This window comes from Ambystoma mexicanum, chromosome 14, assembly GCF_040938575.1.
Source record: "Ambystoma mexicanum isolate Mex_15411 chromosome 14, UKY_AmexF1_1, whole genome shotgun sequence".
Taxonomy (NCBI): domain Eukaryota; kingdom Metazoa; phylum Chordata; class Amphibia; order Caudata; family Ambystomatidae; genus Ambystoma; species Ambystoma mexicanum.
Genome location: NC_090940.1, coordinates 172359822 through 172379928, shown reverse-complemented (window position 1 = coordinate 172379928; position 20107 = coordinate 172359822). Strand labels below are relative to the sequence as shown.

At 41.3% G+C, this 20107-nt stretch overlaps 1 protein-coding gene across 1 annotated transcript; it reads left to right on the top strand.

The window, feature by feature from the left end:
• The first annotated feature begins 271 nt into the window (after positions 1–271).
• Positions 272–4813, top strand: LOC138527570 (carbohydrate sulfotransferase 8-like). The gene has a single exon (XM_069638831.1). It carries the CDS (start codon positions 285–287, stop codon positions 1164–1166), a length of 882 nt encoding a protein of 293 aa, XP_069494932.1. The 5' UTR covers positions 272–284; the 3' UTR covers positions 1167–4813.
• Positions 4814–20107: the final 15294 nt, after the last annotated feature.

The window sequence follows — 20107 nt, the reverse complement described above, 5'->3', positions numbered from 1 at the left end:
GTCATTAACCCGATGGGCTTCAAAGTCAGTTGTGATAGATTACCATGGTACATTGATTAAAGGATGCTGTCATTAGGAAACACATGTAAACGTGTTATAGAAATGTTACCATGGAACTTCCGATAAAGTGTGTTCTTAATACATAGTGGTCAGCAGAAAGGACTCTGAAGTCAATGTTTAGCTGTTAAAGTGTATTAGGAATCTCACATCACATTCTTACTTGACTTTGAGTTATATGCTACAAATCCTGTCTAAAAGCAGATTTCCTAAACCTAACTCATCAAATGTACTCTTTTTTTCGAACATCTTCTCTTCCAGGGCCAACACAGAACTGGCAGTTGGTTCAACTCCATCGCAAGCACATGTTAAATTCCATGTGCATGAAATATAACCTGACAAATTCAACCCTTGGTCTGAGTCAGAAGACTGCCAGACAGATATTTGTGGAGGAAACCCACAAGGTACTCTACTGCGAGGTGCCCAAGACGGGCTGTTCCAATTGGAAGAGGATCCTTCTTCTCCTCCGTTCGAATGAGCGCATAGATCCCAGTGAAATCAGCCATGCCTTTGTTCACAATACAAGCTTGCTTAGGAGGCTTACAAGCTATCCCCACGCCACGCAGACGGAAATGCTAAGAAACTACACAAAGGTGATGTTCACCCGAGACCCTTTCCAGAGGCTGATTTCAGCTTACAAAAATAAGTTCCTCCACTCGGAGGGCAGTGGATACTATAGCAAAGTCATTGCACGAAAAATTAAGAAGCTCTTCGGTAGTTCTAGCAGCCTCAATGACTCTGTGACCTTCGAGGAATTTGTACGCTATGTCTTGCATGAAAACCCCAAGTATGCCGACACCCACTGGGATCTGTCTACAAACCTGTGCAGTCCCTGTTACATTCAATACAGCATTCTTGGGAAGTTTGAGACTCTGAACGAAGACTCTGCCCAGGTTTTGAAGCGCATCGGCGCTCCCTCGTATTTGCATTTCCCCAACATCAGGCAGCACGCCGATGAAGTTCAAACAAGCATGGACATGACCAAACGTTATTTCAGAAACCTAAGCAGTGATCAACGGGAGTCTTTCGTGGACAAATTCAATCTGGATTTTACCTTGTTCAATTATCCCATTTATATCACAAATGAAACATTTCAGGATATTTCATAGGGAATGTGGGATCTCAAATCTCCATCCTTATTGTGATGGACTAGACGCTGATTTTATTTTTACAGTATTGTGGTAATCTGTGTATGTTATGTTTATGGGCATGATAAAACAAAACATGAGGTCTTGCCACTCAAATATTATTCACAAATGGGTTCAGTGGGAATCACAACTATAAACCAACAAGGGGAACCCATGTACCACTAAAATGGCGAGGACATTTGGAGAAAAAAACAATAAGAGAAAAAAATAAAGAGGGTAAAGATATCACCAAAAATCACAAACAATAAAAGCAAACTAAAACAAGAGTTTATCAAGCAGTCATTACACAATTCTGGGGTAAACACTTCCATCCACATTCTTACTACAATCACACAACAAACACTAAAGGTATCTCAGACATAAAGTTCACATGTTCAGTTCTGTTAGAAAACACAGGTAATACATACCAATCGGTGCCATCCTAACACATACTGTGTGCCGCTGCTATAACTCTTGTGGCAGCGCAAATATTTCAAGTTTACATACACGCTAGTATATGAAAAAACGTATTTGTTTCCAATGGTCACTGGCACATAGCGCAGTTATTAGTGCCAACTCGAGTTTCGACCTAGGGCAAGATTCATTTTAAAAAAGCCTGGCCTTCTTCAGGGCAGAGTAAATTGTTCGGTGAAGTGGACAAGAATCATTGTCATGATCACGCTCTTTAAAATAGAAACAAACAACCAATCTTACAACAGGAAAAGCAAAGTGATATTCAGAGTTCAACAAAACTTTCAATGTTTTCATTGGGGTCCTAGCTCAATCCTACAACTTATTTAGCAGACCGTCAATGGAGCAGGGGCAGTGCCCACCCGATACCACTTCCACTACCAACCCACTGGCAAGCGAAGATCAACTAACTCACCAGACACAATCCATAAAGGCAACAAGATAATCATCATATGGATTTTCCATTCAACCAATAAACAGAAAAAAAAAAACAGTGGTGCCAACAGGGGGGGTTCCATAAAGTACGGATGCACCACCACCCATAGTGTGTCATTATGAAAAAAAACCCTGCATACGTGGGTCCTTCACCATGTACTGGACTGTGTACACTTTTTACCTCACAGTCCAATACGTGCCAATCTTGGCATGCATCTCGCATTCACTCTGAAGCTTCATAGAGGTATCATTACTTCTTCCAATGTTCTGTAAAACCTACATGAAAAAAAAGCATAAAAGACGCAATGGTAACAAAACAATCTGAAAGTGCTTATCAAGACTACTCTCCAATGGTCAAGCAACACACCCCTCCACTCCCCTCCCTATTGAAGAGGAAGAGCAAAACCACCAGCCGGTTTACAGGGGATTAGGTTCTCAGACAGTTTTGTACAACAATTGCTGTTTTGAACAGATCCATGGAAGCACCAAGCAGGAAATTATATTGTGACCCCATGGGTAACAGTTTATAGCCTGTGCCCACATGCCGTATTTTATACAGTGTGCCCCATACGCTCACCCTCTCAAGGCTGCATCATTGTTATTAACAACTCCAACTACAACCGCGCTGTAAACGTGCACAAAAGTAGGCAATAGACAATACACCATGACTCACATGCCTAGTCCCAAAAGTGTGGTGGCCATTTTTAAATCATTGAGTGAAACTCAAATAGTGCGGCCATCTTAGCTTAGTCACTGCCCCTGAGATGCTGTATGTAAAGAAAAAATAGAATAATCTGGCTAAGTGAAACAAACTGTGTCTCAAAGTCAATTTAATCGTAGGCAATCTTATTACCATTTGAGTGATTCCGTAAGAATCTCACAGATCTAGTCTCAAAGCCATGATTGTCATTTTTTGTTTCATGAATAGACATTAAATGAGGGGTGGCCATTGTACCTTAGTCTGAATAAAGCCGGCCTCCAGAGCGGTGGCCATCTTGGCCTACTCACAACTACTGGGCCGAGCCACCCTGGACAGTGTGAAGTAACAAAGCCTTCGACCTGGGCCTTCGTAAAAGGCCTAGGTAACTGACGAATGCTGCCATTTTGAGAAGACCAGTATTAAACAAGAACATAATTCCATGAACAGTGAAATTTGAGCGCAACACCAAAACCTCAAAATTACCTTCACAACAGGACAATTTAATATGCGTACTATGTCAGTGTCATGATATAAGGACATACGAACTTATGTTTGCACTGAATGTGTCAGAATTCACATGTTTTTTTATATGTAATAAAATCACACTTACAAACTATTATTAGTCTCCAAACCATTTGGGACATGGAGATCATTTTCTATGGCTGGTCTTTTCTTCTCCCAAATGTACCAAATGATTCCTATGAAAACATGTGTTGCCTTTAGTGTGCTCACTTTTTTATGTTTCAGAGATTTGAATTGCTTTCAAATTTCTATTTAGTGCAGAACATGCAAAGCAGTTGATCTGAATTCGCCGCGCTTCTTTGCTACCTATTCTACATGAAATGCCATAAAATCACAACATGCTAAGTTTATTTTTCTTCAGAATAGGCCGTTGATGAGCTTAAATTATAAAAACATATGCAATTCTCATTCCGTTCATAAATCTAATTTTCCTTTTCCGACCCCTCCTTGTCGCTCCCGAATCTGCCAGAGACATTCAAGCAAATCACCCCAGTATATTGGATGGACCTGAGCAAATCACCCCAGTATATTGGATGGACGTGAGCAAATCACCCCAGTATATTGGATGGACCTGAGCAAATCACCCCAGTATATTGGATGGACCTGAGCAAATCACCCCAGTATATTGGATGGACGGGAGCAAATCACCCCAGTATATTGGATGGACCTGAGCAAATCACCCCAGTATATTGGATGGACGTGAGCAAATCACCCCAGTATATTGGATGGACCTGAGCAAATCACCCCAGTATATTGGATGGACCTGAGCAAATCACCCCAGTATATTGGATGGACGGGAGCAAATCACCCCAGTATATTGGATGGACGTGAGCAAATCACCCCAGTATATTGGATGGACGTGGCAACTTTCTATTCTGCTTTGGGTTATCAATTTATAACCAACATTACAGTAAATTGTTTGAAAACATGTATGTTTTTAACTTAGTAAGGTTTGCTTGCATATAAATGACTTGTGTCTAATATGTACACCTAGTGGTAGCCAGGGCTTCATAGGGTTATCTAGTACACTCTCACGCTGGTTCTGTTTGCCAGGTTTTCCTCCCTCTGCCTCTCTCGATCTCTCACATGGTCTCTGCCTCCCTCCATCGGTGAGAGGGACATTGTAAGGTACATATTTGTGAAAGCCACAAAAGGGAAAAAGACACATGGGGATGGACATTGTCAAGCTGACAGAGCTCCATTTTGGCTTTGTGTGGTCTACTTGCTTTGATAACAAAAACATTGGGAGAGTTGTGGCTTCAGGACAAGAAACCTTAACTTACAAAGACCACTCTACGAACTTGCCTGTCTAATTGATGTTGAATAATGTCATTTTGTGAAATTTTTAAGTTTGAAAAAAGGAAATTATATTTTGTAATCTTGTTGGAGAATGTTTTGTTTTCTTGTGTAAATTCGTTTGATTCTTTTATTTTTTTTGTATAGTAGTGAAAGGTTTATACAGTGATGTCCGAACCAAAACACTAATAAACACATTTTTTAAAAAAAAAGCCACAAGCAGTTGCTCACAGCCGATTAACCAGCGCAAAAAAGAGATGTCTCAAAGGGGTGCGGGAGAGGTGCGTTTTTTATAATTAGCACCCGGTGGATGGTGGGGGATGGTGTCCTCACAGCCGATGAGGAGGTTCAGAACAGGGGCTTTACCACATGGTAAAACCCAGAGACCGCCATCTCTCCCCACCAGGACCAAGGTAAGTGCATATCTGTATCCCCTTCCCCCCACCACCCATCCCCTTTTCCCTATATTTAACCCTGCCCCACTTATCTGGTGCTCCCTTGTACCTCGCTGGCGCCGGTAACATTGGTGTTGCCGGCACATCTCCAATGCACTAATGGCCACCATGGACAGGGATAAGGGACTACAAGTGGAAGTGCAGGAAATAGATGCTACAAACAAGGCCGGTGGTGGGTTAGCAATGGAGTGAAGAATGTTTTGCGATGTATCTTTATGAAGTAACAGTTAAGCACCCATGCAGTATGTTATGCTATGTTACAATGCTTTGACTGTTACTATGAGGCCATGGAACGCTCATTTGCTTTATGCCACAGTAAAGCCATCTCACAGGACTGAGGAGCAGGAAGGGATTCGTTCAGGTTACAGGCCAACACCGTGAACACCAGTGTGCCCATAGATAGGCACTTTGGGAACCCTTAGCCAGTCAGTCAGCCAGCCAAAGTGGAGCGAATGGCTTTGAAGCATAAGTGAATGTGCTCCAGAACGTACTCTCGGGCAAGAGTGGTCTGGGCAGCTTGTACACCTTAGAACCCTTTTCATAACAAAATGCAGAAAACCCTTATTTGCAACTAATTGAAAAACGAACAATGTTTTTTATGTTTTCCCCCTTTATGTTGCAAAGGTTTTATACTGAGCCTAATCACCACTGCAATATTCTCACAGAGTATCCGTATAAATTATCGAAAAATAAAAAATAAATGGAAGAAAATGCCAAATAGGGCATTTAAAAAAAAACAAATGCCAAATATGTCGACCAAGAAGAGCTATGTTGCGTGGGTTTCCCCCGCCCTCCTTGATCGACATTCCAGGACTTCATAAAAAGGAAAGCGGGGGGGGGCAAGCAAAGATTAATAGAAAAGAAAAAAAAGGAAAGGACCCTGCAACGCCGGTTCCCTTCCATGTGTGTGAAGGGAGCCGGCGTCGCAGAGGGATTGCGGAGGCACACTTCTCTGTGTGCCGCCATAAGGTAAGTAAGGGGGTGGGGGGAGCGGGTGGTACGAAATGTCTGTGGAAGACAAAACTGAGTTAGTTTTGAAAAAAAAACATTTTTTTTTCTCCTGTGGTCATTTCGGATTCAAACAAATGGTAAAACAACACACATCACCTAGGCATGACCTTTTCAGCAAAATGTTTCAGCACATGAGAACTGACTTTCGCTCAGCAGAGGCAGGGTTTTAAACTGTTAAGCCTCCCACAGTGCCAGGGTTTCATTGTCAGCCTTGAAAGCATGCCCAAGAAAACAGCAGAGCAAAGCCCTTCTACTTATTCTCCTCGGCCCAAAAAAAACAAACAGCCAAGCCCTATAGCCAGGAAAGTGGAAGGAACTATGGGCACTTCTCTTTTAAATTAGGGGGTGTTTGAGCCATGCCTTCTTTGGGAGCAAAGCCCTGGATCAGACTTCCTTGTAGCTGTTGAGACTTGCTATAAACCTATGGGGATGTTATAGTGATGTGTGAAGAAGCAGGACCCCTCTTAGGCAGGGCTCTCCTGGGAGTTAATCTCCATAATATGCCTTGTTTATTCTTCTTGACAAGGTCTGCAGTTACCTTGTCCCAGTAATAGAGGGCAGCACCAACATTGTAAAATGTCTCTTTCGAAAAATGTACATGGTTAATGTCTAATGCAGTCATAATCAGAACTTAACCATTGGATACACACATTATACAATCCTAGTAGAATCATATACATTATATTCTGACAGAATGTTATCATTCCCAGATGGACAGTCTAGTGCATACCTTTTGCACTCTTTCGAAATACCTATTTAAGAAAAATGGGAACAGAGCAAATAGTACCCCAGATGGTTCCTGGCTGATAAGCATGAAAGCCAAAAGAATTTTGGGACTATAAGAATCACCACAGATCTGTATATTTGACATTTGTCTGTGATAAAGGGCCGTCTGCTCGAGTCACAAAGTACATAAATCATATTGGGCTTCATGTTCATGTAATCATCAAAATACTGTACTTTGTATTTGAAAGTCATAAAAGGATATAATTAAAACATAATTGCCGTAAAATACAATTAACAGCAATCATTTTGAATGCATAGGATTAAAATGCAAACCATATCTAGATTCCGTTTACACACCAAGGAACAGCAATGCGAAAATTCTCTGATCCTTATAAAAAATGATTACCTAAAGAGGGCAACATATCCTTAGCAAATTAACTATTAAAAGAAACCATTCAATTTTTTTAAATAATAAACTACGTGCCCTGTAAATTCCCAATTAATATTTGATGACCCAACGCAATGTTAAGTTATATTCACAAGAAATCCTTCTAGTAAATTCTCTATGTAAGAAAAAAACATTAAAGGGCCCAAGAGGCCAATTTAGAATCCCGACAATGAGAAGGTGAATGCCATCATACAATGTAAAAAGCCAGCATGTTTCAAAATCAGAACAATAGTCCGGTGGCGAGTGTCTCTGTACAATGGACTCAACAAAAGAATGTGACCTAGATTCCGACCCATTTAAACAATGGGGCCACTGTCATCAACTTGAATCTGGCTGGCTCCCGGAGTCACTCTGACCCAGAGAAGCCACATATAATCTTAGGGATATTAACCCCCAACTCGAACCTATCAGAGAGTTGGAGGATATTTTGGGAGGCACAGGATATTGAAGGGATATCTGCCCTTGGTAGCGAATAAACCCAAGACGGTGCACAGGCTAGGTTCTATGTTCATTTATCAGCCTTTTTTTGGTCAGTACTTTTTGCTGACAATTTTGTGCAGAAAAAAATCTCTGAATTGTTTTTTTTTTCATAGGGGGTTCCACCAAACCCCCCTTCCCCATTATTTATTTCTTATACACCACCCCACCCTAGAAGTTATATGTCTTCACCGACTGCATATTTTCAAAGATTTTTTTTGGGAGAATGTTTTCGGCAAGAAGTGCTGTGAAAGAAAAAGGGCGGTGAACGTCGTACCATAGTCAAGCAATTGACAAAACTCACACCCTATTTAATTTACGATTGAGATCCTGCAATGGCCGCTTCCCTAGCGTTCAGCCAGCCCACTACACATACCCAGGGATAAATGACTGTTGACTCCTAGATTAGTTTGTGATAATGACCAAGGATTGGATTAGGGTAGATATATTCGAAGTATTGAATTCTCATGTCAGTGATCATCAAACGTTATCTATTAACCTCAACTTTGCAATGAATTGCCATCTAAATGTAGATAACACATCAAGAGCTGAGGCTAGAATGATTTCACTATAAAGCCATTAGACGGCCAAAAATCGTGGAGCAAGAAACGAAGCCATGAATCTACGACTCCATTCTGAGTAATTTACAGGCGATCTGTAGCAACGATGCTGCAAATGATTATATTATTAGGGAAATTGAAGAGCTCACTGATAATCTCCTTCCACATTTTACCTGTGAAGCCTGTAAAGTTAAAAGAAATAACATTAAATAGGGTTAAGTGGTATGATGAGGACTTCCGGGCCGCCAAGAGGCAGTTACTGGCTTGCCTTAAAACTGACTTCGTAGTGGATAAGGTACAACTTAGTAAGTGTAGATTTGATTATAAAAAGTTGGTCTTAGACAAGAAGAATGTTTTTGTTGGGACGTTGCGGTACCTTCTGATGCAGGCATTTCATAATGGTGACGCTACAGATTTTTGGGAATCTCGGCGGTGGAAGCAAATGGGGATGGGATGCTTCACTGGTAGATCACTGCAGACGCCTGGCGGAAGCATTTTTCGGGTTTATGCATTGGCTCTATAACACATGTAAATACTGCCCTTGCAGAGGCAAATATCACGTCAGATGAATCTTCAAAGGAGGGTGGTCTCCACTTGACCAGAGCAGGAAGTGTGTAAAACTCTGTGTGCTGAGTAGAGTGGTAAAGCACCAGGATTGATGGAATTCCCGTCGACTTTTATAAAGAGGAATTGTGGGGATGGGCCCCGTTTTTATTGAAATTATTTAACGCTACAATCTGTACCTCCCTCTTGGCAATCTGCTTTGATTGTCCCTATATAGTAGAAAGGGGGTAGGGATTTTTCTGGGGAATTACAGACCCGTTTCGCTTCTAGACAGCGTTGGTAAAATATTTGCTAAAACAGTTCTGGTTCACTTACGAGCCTGGGTGAACGAAAATAATATTATTAGCGACCTCCAGATAGGCTTTCAAAAGAATAAAAGTACAATAGCTCAAAGTTTCCGATTGCTCATGTTGATTCAACAGCACACAGTTTTGAAAGGAATTAAATTATATGAAGTTTTTGTAGACCTCAAGACTGCATTCAGTCGGGTGTCTCTGGAAGTTTTATGGCAAGTCCTAAAGAAAAGAAAAGCACCCTGCCATTTCATTTCCTTAATTCTGGCACTGTATAGCAATAATGCAGCAGTGGTGAGTTATGGCCTGGCCGGGGAAGTCACTGAAGACTTAGGAGTACTGAATGGTGTGAGGCAAGGTTGTCACCTTGCGTCATTGTTGTTCTGCATTTATATGGAAGAGATTACTGTGCCTCTGATACAGGAGTCTTCGGATTGTCCTAGAACAGGTGCCGAGATGATGCAGTGTTGCTAGCCACTACCCCTTGTGGCCTGAAATCAAACCTGGGTATTTTTGTAAGAACATTTGAAGAGCTTAATCTTAGATTAAATATTGAGAAAACAAAGGTTTTGGTTTTCAGGACGAGGAATATTAGGCATCATAAGCTTGTTATTAGCACAAAGGGGGAAAGACTGTAACAGGTCCGATCTTTGACTATCTTGGAATTAGAGTCCATGAGAACGCACTTTGGACTGCCCACTTAGATAAGGCCTGTAAAACTCGGGGAAAATACGCAGATGTACATAGAATTTTCCATGTTAGACACGGTAGGGGGCAATTGCCCCAGCCCTAGAACTGTACGTTAACAAGCTTTCCCCACAAGCCTCGACGGTGCACAACTGTGGGGCAATGTGAATCCGAAAACGTTGGATGGAATAGAAAATAAACAATTGAAGAAACTCCTCCAGATACCGTCAGGCTTCCCGAATGTACTGCTGCATCTGGAGATGGATGTGTACCCGATTGGCGATCAGGTTGCTTTAAACCCTGTACTGTATTGGTTAAGGCTATGGAGTACTGAAGGACTTGATAAATATTGGGATGCTATGAATAATGTGTTGGTTTTAGAAGGGGTTAAGAGTGTCCCTTGGCACTCTATTGTTAGGGGTGATAAATGTAGGCTAAAGTAAAAAGCAACTATCCTAACCAGGACTAGATTAGTGGAAGCAGTAAGTATGTTAACATTGGGCCCAAATTACTTAGCATGCAAGTTAGAATTTGGTCAAGAAGACTTTCTGGACTATTTTGAGTCCATGGTGTGTGCATGCCTCATTTGTCAGCTTTAGGATGGGGAAACTAAGGGGGTAATTCATGGATTATTTGCACCGAAAAAAACGGGATTGTGTGCCATTCTGCCCGCAAATCCCCATTTGTTAAACAGGGATATGCGGGCAGAATGGCACACAAATCCCATTTTTTTCGGCACAAATAATCCATGAATTACCCCCTAAATCTATAGCTTTCACTACATCCTGGAAATGTGGAGGGGATGGTCTCTGCTATGCAAATTGGGATAGGAAACTATTGTGTATTTTTTATTTTTGTGTGATCCATTGAAATTTGTGGGAGTACGGCTACTAAAATCATTATTACAAAGTGAGGGCGAACACACAGTTACGGATCCCTTACAATTCTGCAAAGTACCATTAGCTCTGTTTCTGTGACAAGTATTGCATGTTACGTTCTCGGGGCATTGCTACGCAGACGGAAGCTCTGCCCAGACATCAGATTTTGATATAGTTATTTCAAGATTGGAAATAAACTTCTTTTGCTGATTCTGGGGCTGCGAGGTTACTCTCCCTATTTTAAGATACTTTGTATTTTTTATGTTTTAAATCAATTTTTAAAGTGTATATAATTATGTTTGAAATGAACTGCTGAACAAAGTCGAAATGACATGATCAGGTTTTGTATATATGGTAATATATATCTATTTGAATAATCAATGCCCTCTTTAGAATTGCACTTGATGTAATTGTACTTTAATTCTGTGTCTACAAGTCAAACCAATTGGTATTATATGCATTTTAAATTCTCTTGTTATGCTTTTATTCAATTGTTAAAGTAATGTGTCTATTATGAATCTGTACGCTTTCATCGCATTGTGCCGAAAATAAAGTTATTTTGACGATGAATCTTTAGACCACATATAATTAATCTTTTATAGCATGCTTAATAGTGGAGACCAGTCTCTAAGCGCGTGACTGGGACCTGAAGTGATCTGTGCTGTTTTGTTTCCAAGACAAACAAGCTGTCCTGAGCTATCCTCCTGGAAATAGTAACTATTTCATTGCTAAATAATCTAATCTTTACCTAGTTCATGAAATCCAAACCTTGAAACAATTGGGAGATTTGTAAAAAAGGGTGCATATAATAGTTCATGGAAATGTCAGCTTAGAAGTTATTTTAAGATATATTAAACTATCATATATATTCTATCTATATATATAAAGCAGAACATCTGTTCGTTTGGTGGAACTGTTTGTAATTGTATAAGAAACAATCTGCTCCAAATCTTGCATAGTTACTTGTTAAAACCCTATGGACATTACTAGCTACTTCGACATGTGGACACCCACCCCTTTCCTCAGATTTCAGCCCCTTCACACATGAGATGGTTGCCTCAAATTGTCAAAACATCAATGTGGTCGAAGAGAACTGGACTGAGCTAATTATAAGTGTCTCGATGCAAGGAACAACAACTGAAGGAAAACCACATTTCTAGGCCCTATGACACACCATTTCTGGAAAATTTTCAGCACAACGCACTGCACCACACCAAAGTGAAGCGACAGGTGGGGTGAGTGCAAAGAAGGTCACACTATGCTGCAGCATGCCAACTCTTGCCTCCCGCCACGTCTGCTGCGGGGTATGTATGGCATTCAAACACTCCCATTCTCAGTGCAGTTTACTCCTTGAGTGCAAAGCACATCAAGCAATAAGTGACTCGGAAAATCAACCTATAGGATCACTGATTTTAAACAACTGATAAGCGTTATCATGTCTGTCTGCAGAACCCGTGCAGAGTACGGGTACTTTTTGCTAGTCTGTCTATGTGTTGACGTGAAAAAGCAAACATTTCATTAAAGATGTAGACAATGTTTTGTTCATATAGTGGGAATCAGGCCCGCTATCCATTGGCATTATCATTTCTAAGTTAGTAGGTGAGTGTTTATACCGCAATATTGCTTTCCTATTACGATGCTGCTGAATATCTTTTAATATCGGAATGCTAAGGTTCACCTTTGGTTTCTCAGTGGTTTTAAAAAAAAAGAGATCAGCAGAACCTTTTTAGAAATGTTGCGGGCACTATAATTACTAGAATGCCATTAGGGATACCGGGAATTAAATTGATCGCCCTCAATTCTGTCCTACTAAGTGAATCAAACACAGTGCTCCGGTCCATAAAATCTGCAAACACTCAGTTTATCTTTATAAAAATTGATTCTTCCATAAGACCAAGATTAGGACCATGAACTGTATTTAATCCTCCCAGAAATACATATTGCACCAGCGCTATATGATACACCTTTCAATTTTCTTAAGGATAATATTTTCACAAATCTTACCTGAATCAAAAAGAGCGATGGGTTATTCTGATTAATAATTGCATTAAAAGAAATCCTGAAATGAGTGGTCCGATTTGTACATTACATTTAAAAATGTCAGCAGGCACAGTCTCAAACCAGAGTTTTATTTTTCATAGGAATCATTGAACAATAAACGTCCTGTAAAGTTATCATAGGATGAGCACGATAAGCACCTGTTGATTCCAATAGTGGTGGAATAGAGGGAGATGAAAACTCTAAATCGACAGGTTGTGTATTGTATAATGTGAAAAAATGTCTTATTGAGTTCTCCTCTGGAATGTTTGTTTCCACCACATTTTCTGAAATTTGATTTGTCCTATGCATTTATTGTAAGAACTTTATTAATATTTGCTATTAAGCCTTTAGATTATTTGTTACTTCTTGCATCAGTAATGGATCTCTATTTTAAGAGCATCCAGGAGACAGATCTTTGGAATTTTGCAGTCCATGTTAAACCAAAGTCTACTCTGCGATTTAGTAGGAATAAAATGTATAGGTTTTTTGGAAGCTAGTATTTTCTATTCCCTCTAATAGCTCTTAGAAAGCTCAAAGACTCTCCAAATTATCAGCCTGGTTTCTATTGGTGTAATATCATCCAAAGATGTTATGGATCAATATGTTCTCATCAGCAATTGCCCATCTCAAAGAACAGTGATTATTGGATAAGGGTTCTGCAGGTGATATCTTTGGTACTTTCATATATATATATATGATGCAAATATTCAGGACTAAAGACAAGGCAGAGTGATCACTATCAACCCTGGTTATAATCTCAAAAGACTTCATTAAAGACCAGTGCACTATAGACACAAAAGGCTTGTTTGTCAGAAACATCTTAACAGAAAGTGATGACACCAAGGGCATTTATTTCATTTCTTGAATCAATCATTTCCGGTAATGAAATGGCCAAAAATGTATCTTCCTCGTCATCAAAGATATCTTCTGGTATATTTTGGCCTATCTGAATTAAATTCCCCAGTCAGAATCGCTAGCAATAGTTTCTCTAACCAACACGTCAAGTTATCCAATAATAAGGAAATACAACAGGAAGATTGGTATTGTTAGGCAGGCTATAACAATTTAGCAACAGGACTGGAGAGTGGTGCAATCTTGAGAAATCTTAGAGCTGAAAAAAATAAAGTGTGTGAATAATATTCTAAAGTCCAAGAAAAGTCATTGATCAGAAAGACGTTCATGTCCTCAGAATTACAGCAGTGTCCATTTCTGGATGTAATAAGAATTGTGTTTTATGCATCAGTATCTGGTGATTCCAGTTTTGAAGTCTCCTGAAGGTATATAAAAGAGAGATAAACATAAAGTATCTAAAAATGTAAGGGTATCAGAGTTTCTAAATGTATTTCCTATACAGTAGTATTTCTAGAAATGCATGATCTGTTTTCCCCTGAGAGCATCTTTTTTACACTCAACCACAGTAAAAGAGGATTAGCGGAGTAATTAGCCACAGTAGGTGTGTCCTTATGGGTAGACCTAGACATAGGAGACAGAGGCCAATCCACTTCTTGTAGAGATCTCAAGGGAGTAAACAGTTTTGAAGTGGAATTTGATCACAAGTAATATGGGATCGGCAAATTTCGAGAAGTCCTACAATCTTGAGACCTGAGATCTTAATCTTATAATGGTAAAAAAAAAAGCAAAGTAATGGCAGCAATCTTTCGGTTAAATTGATCACAACTAGCTAAACTCCATTTAATAAATAATCCCTCGCTCTATCCAAGCAGAGAGTGACAATGATACAATCACGAGTAATGTTCTTTTATGTAGGCCCTACCCTGTTAATTCTTCGAGCCATAATAAAATCTTGTGTATTTATAGGTGTGTCAATTAAATTAGTACTACATCAGTGTGAAACCTTGTTTATTAGTGCAACATTGTTTTCATAATGATATTGGGCTCAATGGGGAACAAGAGGTAGGACTACCGCAAAGGGAATCGCACGAGGGGATGGTATACATCTATCAAACGCGTTTTCTGTCTTTATTTTAACTGAACTGGTACCAGAATTTATTTCTACTTTATAAGCCTTTTTGGTTAAGTCCTTGGCACCAATGTGATAGTTTTGCTTTTGTCAGTAGTATTAGGAGGTACTTGTAATGATACATGACCCTGAGAGCCCACAAGGCCCTTGCTACTATTAGCCTTACATTGCAAGTAGTCTTTCTGAAAGTTCTTAAGGCTATGAGACACATAATCTGATAGACCTTTCCTTGTTACGACAACCCTCCTCAAACTTATCAATCTTTTCTCCATTCATTTTAGCTATTCTGTGGCAGACATTAGCATCAAGCCCATCAGATCTAATGCCTAAAAAATGACTTTGATTTCTTTAAAAAATAAATAAAAGGCCCATCCTTCCCTATACTATTATCCGTACCCCAATGCCATCCCCAACCCTTCTAACCCCTTACCCTCTATATATTTCAATTAGATTTTTGGACATAATTTTTTCATTAAAAATGACCTCAAAAAAACACCTGCCGATGAAAGAACACAAAACGGGACTGCTGGGTAGATTGGTTATTACATATGGGGATATCAGGTTTGGTTTCATCAAAGCCAGCTTTTGGCCTTCCCTTTGCAGGGAGAAGCTTAGTACTATTTGTACAGGAGGAGTTCTTGGCAATTGTCCTATCACAGCTTTCAGTTTTTTTCTCTCCCGCATCAGGTATCTCAATAAAAGTGGCTATTATATCTATTACTTTCCCATTCCCCCCTTCCCCAGTTTCTTCAATCCAACTCTTCACACACTCCTCTTCAGTTCCACTTTTCTTCAATTTATTCCAACAACCATTCCTTTTTGACAAGAATTGAGGTTCTTTTAAGGGCAGTTATAGCGATCAAGTTAGATGAGGTTGGGTTTGAAGAAATGCATAAATCACACCAGTCGGAGCACTCTCAAGTCCCTTTGTTACTTGAAGTTCCACAATATCAGTCAGAGAATTGTTGGGACGCATTTTAGAAGTAGAGACTGGCAACAAAGACGCTGTTATCCCATTCTTTCCGATGTTTGGTTGCTGTTATTCGTGCCTTGATCTTTCTGACAACATTTTCCAAGAATAGTTCTTAATTGATGAGGGCTTCTTATTCATTAGCCACCCTTCCAGCTGGAGAGTTCTTTGCTTCATGGCTAATATTGCACTGAACCATTGGATGTTTTACAGAGAACACCTGATTGCCATAGGGGGCTTAAATAGTCTGACTGACCCTCCCTGTGGCAAAACACAGGTCAACATCTTTACTACACAGCTTCATCTATGTGCAGACTTAATAGGTATCTTAAGCAGAAAGATTAAGAGATGTGCTATGAATAGACCAAGCACTAATCAATGCCTCAGAACTATAATATATAGGAGAAGTGTAGAGGAGGTCCCAAATAAAGCCTGCACTCCATTTTGAAGTACCAGGAGCGTTCACACCGAGATATGTGACGTACGATGAGCAAATAAACCAGCAGAGAGCCGCATTAGGGCTCTGCCCAGTGCCTATCAGAAGAACAATACTTATTGAAGTACCAATAACCAGACAACCATGGACAATAAGGTATCCATTGAGACAACCCTATCAGCAAATGACACGAATTGAAGATTTTTTTAAACACTGTCCAAGAGGAAACTCAACAGGCCTTAATTGAAGACGAATGGTGATGTCACGAGGGCCCAGACAGACTCACAGATGAAAGAAACGACAACCAAAGGATGACACACAGAGACGAAACACCAAGAATAAGGATATTGTGAACTTATAAGGAGAGACAATGTTGAAATACAAAGAAACTTAAAGCAGGATGAAGATATTCAACCAGCTAACGCCTGTACATATGCTTGTAACCGCAATAAGCTAAGAAAACAGTGCAGCTTGCTATGGTTAGTAGACGAATTGAGCGGCAAGCGCCACATATATATATACATACATATATATATATATATCTACCTCAACGAAGCACACTGTAGAAGTGCGAGTCCACTTTACACAAAAAGCAGAATTGACTCAGGTTACTAGGGGTCAAACAGGACAGGATTCGTATTCCAGCTAAAACGAGAAAAGACGGCTGAATCGAAACTCAGCAAGAGCAGCCCGTGCCTGGGAAATCAAGGTCAGACGAAGAGTGGGAGGCGAACAGTGGCTTCGTGGAATCGAAATTTAAGACCTGAACAGCCTGCCTCAGGAAGGCTGAGATAATGAGGCCCAGGCAGGTGCCAAGCCGAACAAGAATTAAATGCACAAATAGAAGGAAAACTAAGCAGATTCACTGTGTGCTAGCACATGACCAGCCGATCGAGAAAAGACACCTACGCCCTACGCCTGGCTGTCTCCCAAACAGAAGATACCATAACTTTTTCTGACAAGAACCTACAGTTTCGAGGCCAACCACAGCCAGCTAATTGACACATAGCCACTAAAGTACTGATTGATGGAAGGGAGGCCGGGTGAATCTTGGGGCATCCTGCACCTGGTTGACCATTCTGCGTGCTGATACTTAAAGTGGAGATTTATACATGGGGTTAAAGCCAACCCAATCACAATGGACCAAATAATCTAGGGTCCTATAGATAGTAGATCCAATGGGACGTCGTACTTTTAGTGACGTCCACCATAGTCATTTTTGAAGGAAGGGCTTAGACGGCCACCTGATAATGTTTATCCAATCCTCACACTCCGTTACCATATACAGATATAGCACCTATATTTAAGTTACCTTTTCCAACCAATAGAATTGCATGATAACATTTGAGTGTTACACGTCAATGATGACAAAATGTGGGTATAACTGTTACTGTTTGCATGAAGTTGTTGGGAGTTGAAGCGAGACAGGCTATCGCATCACTGTTGATTTCCATGGTTCCCTGTTTTTTGTACTTGTCATTAAACGGACTCCCCTTTGCCAAACCATTGAGTTGTCCTTATTGATTGGTGTTGGAGTAATATACCTGCACCCCCATCCACCTCGCAGGTGCAGCTATCTCGTCTTAAAGTACTACAGAGCAGGCTCTGACTCTATGGGCCAGTCAGGGGTCTCTCTAGTACAGCAGCATCCGAGTACTTGTGGTCGCTTCTAGGCTTTTAGATCAGTGAAGTTATGTTTCTCTTTGTTCTCTCAGCTCTAGAGTGCAGAAATGTTGTCAGATAATTTGAGCCTCGCCCAATCGTCCAAAACATAAAGCAAGAGCCACATTTAAATTGGTTTAGGTAATCACTCCAGGCAACCAGGGCCGCGAATACAAATGATCTATGTCACTAAAAATCAACAAGGCAACCAATCTACACGCCATAGGAATAAGGGATAAGAAAATACAAAATGAGGTCTCGTCCAAGTGAGGGGAGTCAGGGCACTCAGGAGTTCTGGAATTTCAGAGCTTAAATCTATTGACCAGTAGTCCAAGAGAGCCCTTGGCTCACTTTCTCGTTGCCCATTAACCAGTGGTCACGTCCTAAAAAAAAGGTGGAGGGACTAATTAACATAACAATTGAATGTGATGTCACCAGAAATTAGCATATCAAGGTGCCCACTGAAAAACGTGGGGGGACTCCTGAAAAAATGTTCCCTCGACTTGAGCCCTGCAATTAACCTGCCTACTGCATGGAGCTGGCATGCTAATGAGCACACATATGTGCTGCAAGATTCTAACAGGTAGTCTTGGCATCAATATGCTTGCTGCCGAGACTGCCTGTTAACTTGCCCACTTTGCCAAGCCGCTGAATGTTCCCAAGAATGTGCCTGTTCGGCAGCCCGCTTCGAAGAGCCGGCTTGTTAACGAGTACATGTCAGAACACTGTTGTAATATTCTTCCTCCTTTTTAACTGTTTGGCTGCCTGTTCCCAAAACTGCCTGTCTACCTGCCGGCTTTGCAGAGTTGATATATTTATGAACACACATCCGGAGGCTGCTGCAAGAACAGAAGTGGCAGACCTCGGTTTCATCCACTCACAAACTGGCCTGTTGCCGGCTCAAGAGGCAATACCGTTCCTCTATCCGCTCCAAGAAGAGGGCTCACATTCAAGCCCGCATCTCTGGAGCCACTAACCAACATGGCAGAATTGTTCAAAATCTGCAAGGAACTGGCCAATCTATCTGCAGTCTCTACCTCCCCTCTTCCTTCCCAGGCCCTCTGCACGGCACTGACCACCCATTTCTCAACTAAAACTCAGGTCATCCTGACCTCACTCTCCTCCACCCCCACCTCTCTTCCTCTCCCTGCTCTCTTGCCTCCCTCTGCTTCTCTTACCCCCCCCACTCTCTCCTCCTTCTCACCTATCACACCTGATGAGGTCTCTAGAGTAGTCCGCTCTATGTAGGTCTCACCCAAACAGGTGTGTCCCTGTTCTTCCAGAACTGTTAAGGACAACATCTTCTTCGATCCGGCTCTAGCTGACGTTTGCTACCACTCCTTAGCCTCTGGCTCTTTTCCTCTTTCCCTAAAGCATTCCCTTGTGCATCCCCTCCTTAAAAAGCCCTCTGCCGACCCTTCGTGTCCAGCCAACTATCGCCTCACCTCCTGGAGATGTTGGTCTTCCCCCAACTGACCCACTATACTGAACTTGTTGGTTGCCTAATGACCATCAATCTGGATTTTGAGCATCCAGAGGCAAGGAAACTTCGCTCATGAACACCCTTGAAGAACTGCTTTCAAATCTTGACTCCAACTCTCCTGCTGTTCTCATTCTCCCTGATCTCTCTTCTGCCTTTGACACAGTCAACCACTCCAAACTGATAAAACAACTCCAAGATACCCTCTGTATCTCAGACCGGGCACTGGATTGCCTGACCTCCTTCCTGATCAACTGTCCTTCCCAGGTGCACCTGGGCCTTTTTTTCCCTCCCCCACCACTCTCTCTACATGTGGTGTCCCCCAGGGCTCTATCCTCTCGCTGTGCCTTTTCAACACCTACCTTGCCCCTCTCTCTTTCTTGATCTCCACCTTCTATCCTCACTTCCAGTGTTACATGGTTGACACACAACTATTCTTCAAGCTCCCCTCTATATCTACCTCTTCCCCCTCCATTATCCCTGACTGCCTGTCTGCAATCCAGTTCTTGTGTGCTTCCAATGATCTCTGTCTTAATGCCAAGAATTCTGAGATTCTTCTTATCGGGAAACCTGTTCCCCATTACCCCCCGGCAATGGGAGCCCTCAATGGGCCCTCTTCCTTTTTCTTCTGAGGCCAAAAACCTCAGGGTCAGCTTCGACTCATCTCTCTCCTTTATTCCCCACATCTTGGACCTTGCCAAGAAGACCTTAACTTCACCTCCTCAGAGGCATTCTCCCTTTCCTCACCTTCTCCTAGAAGCTCAATGTATTTAGAGCTCTGGTCCTCTCCAGTCTAGACTACTGCAACAGACTCTTCCTTGACCTGCCTCT

Excerpts from the sequence above, each read along its gene's own strand:
- LOC138527570 (XM_069638831.1), top strand. The coding sequence starts at position 285 with ATGTACTCTTTTTTTCGAACATCTTCTCTTCCAGGGCCAACACAGAAC.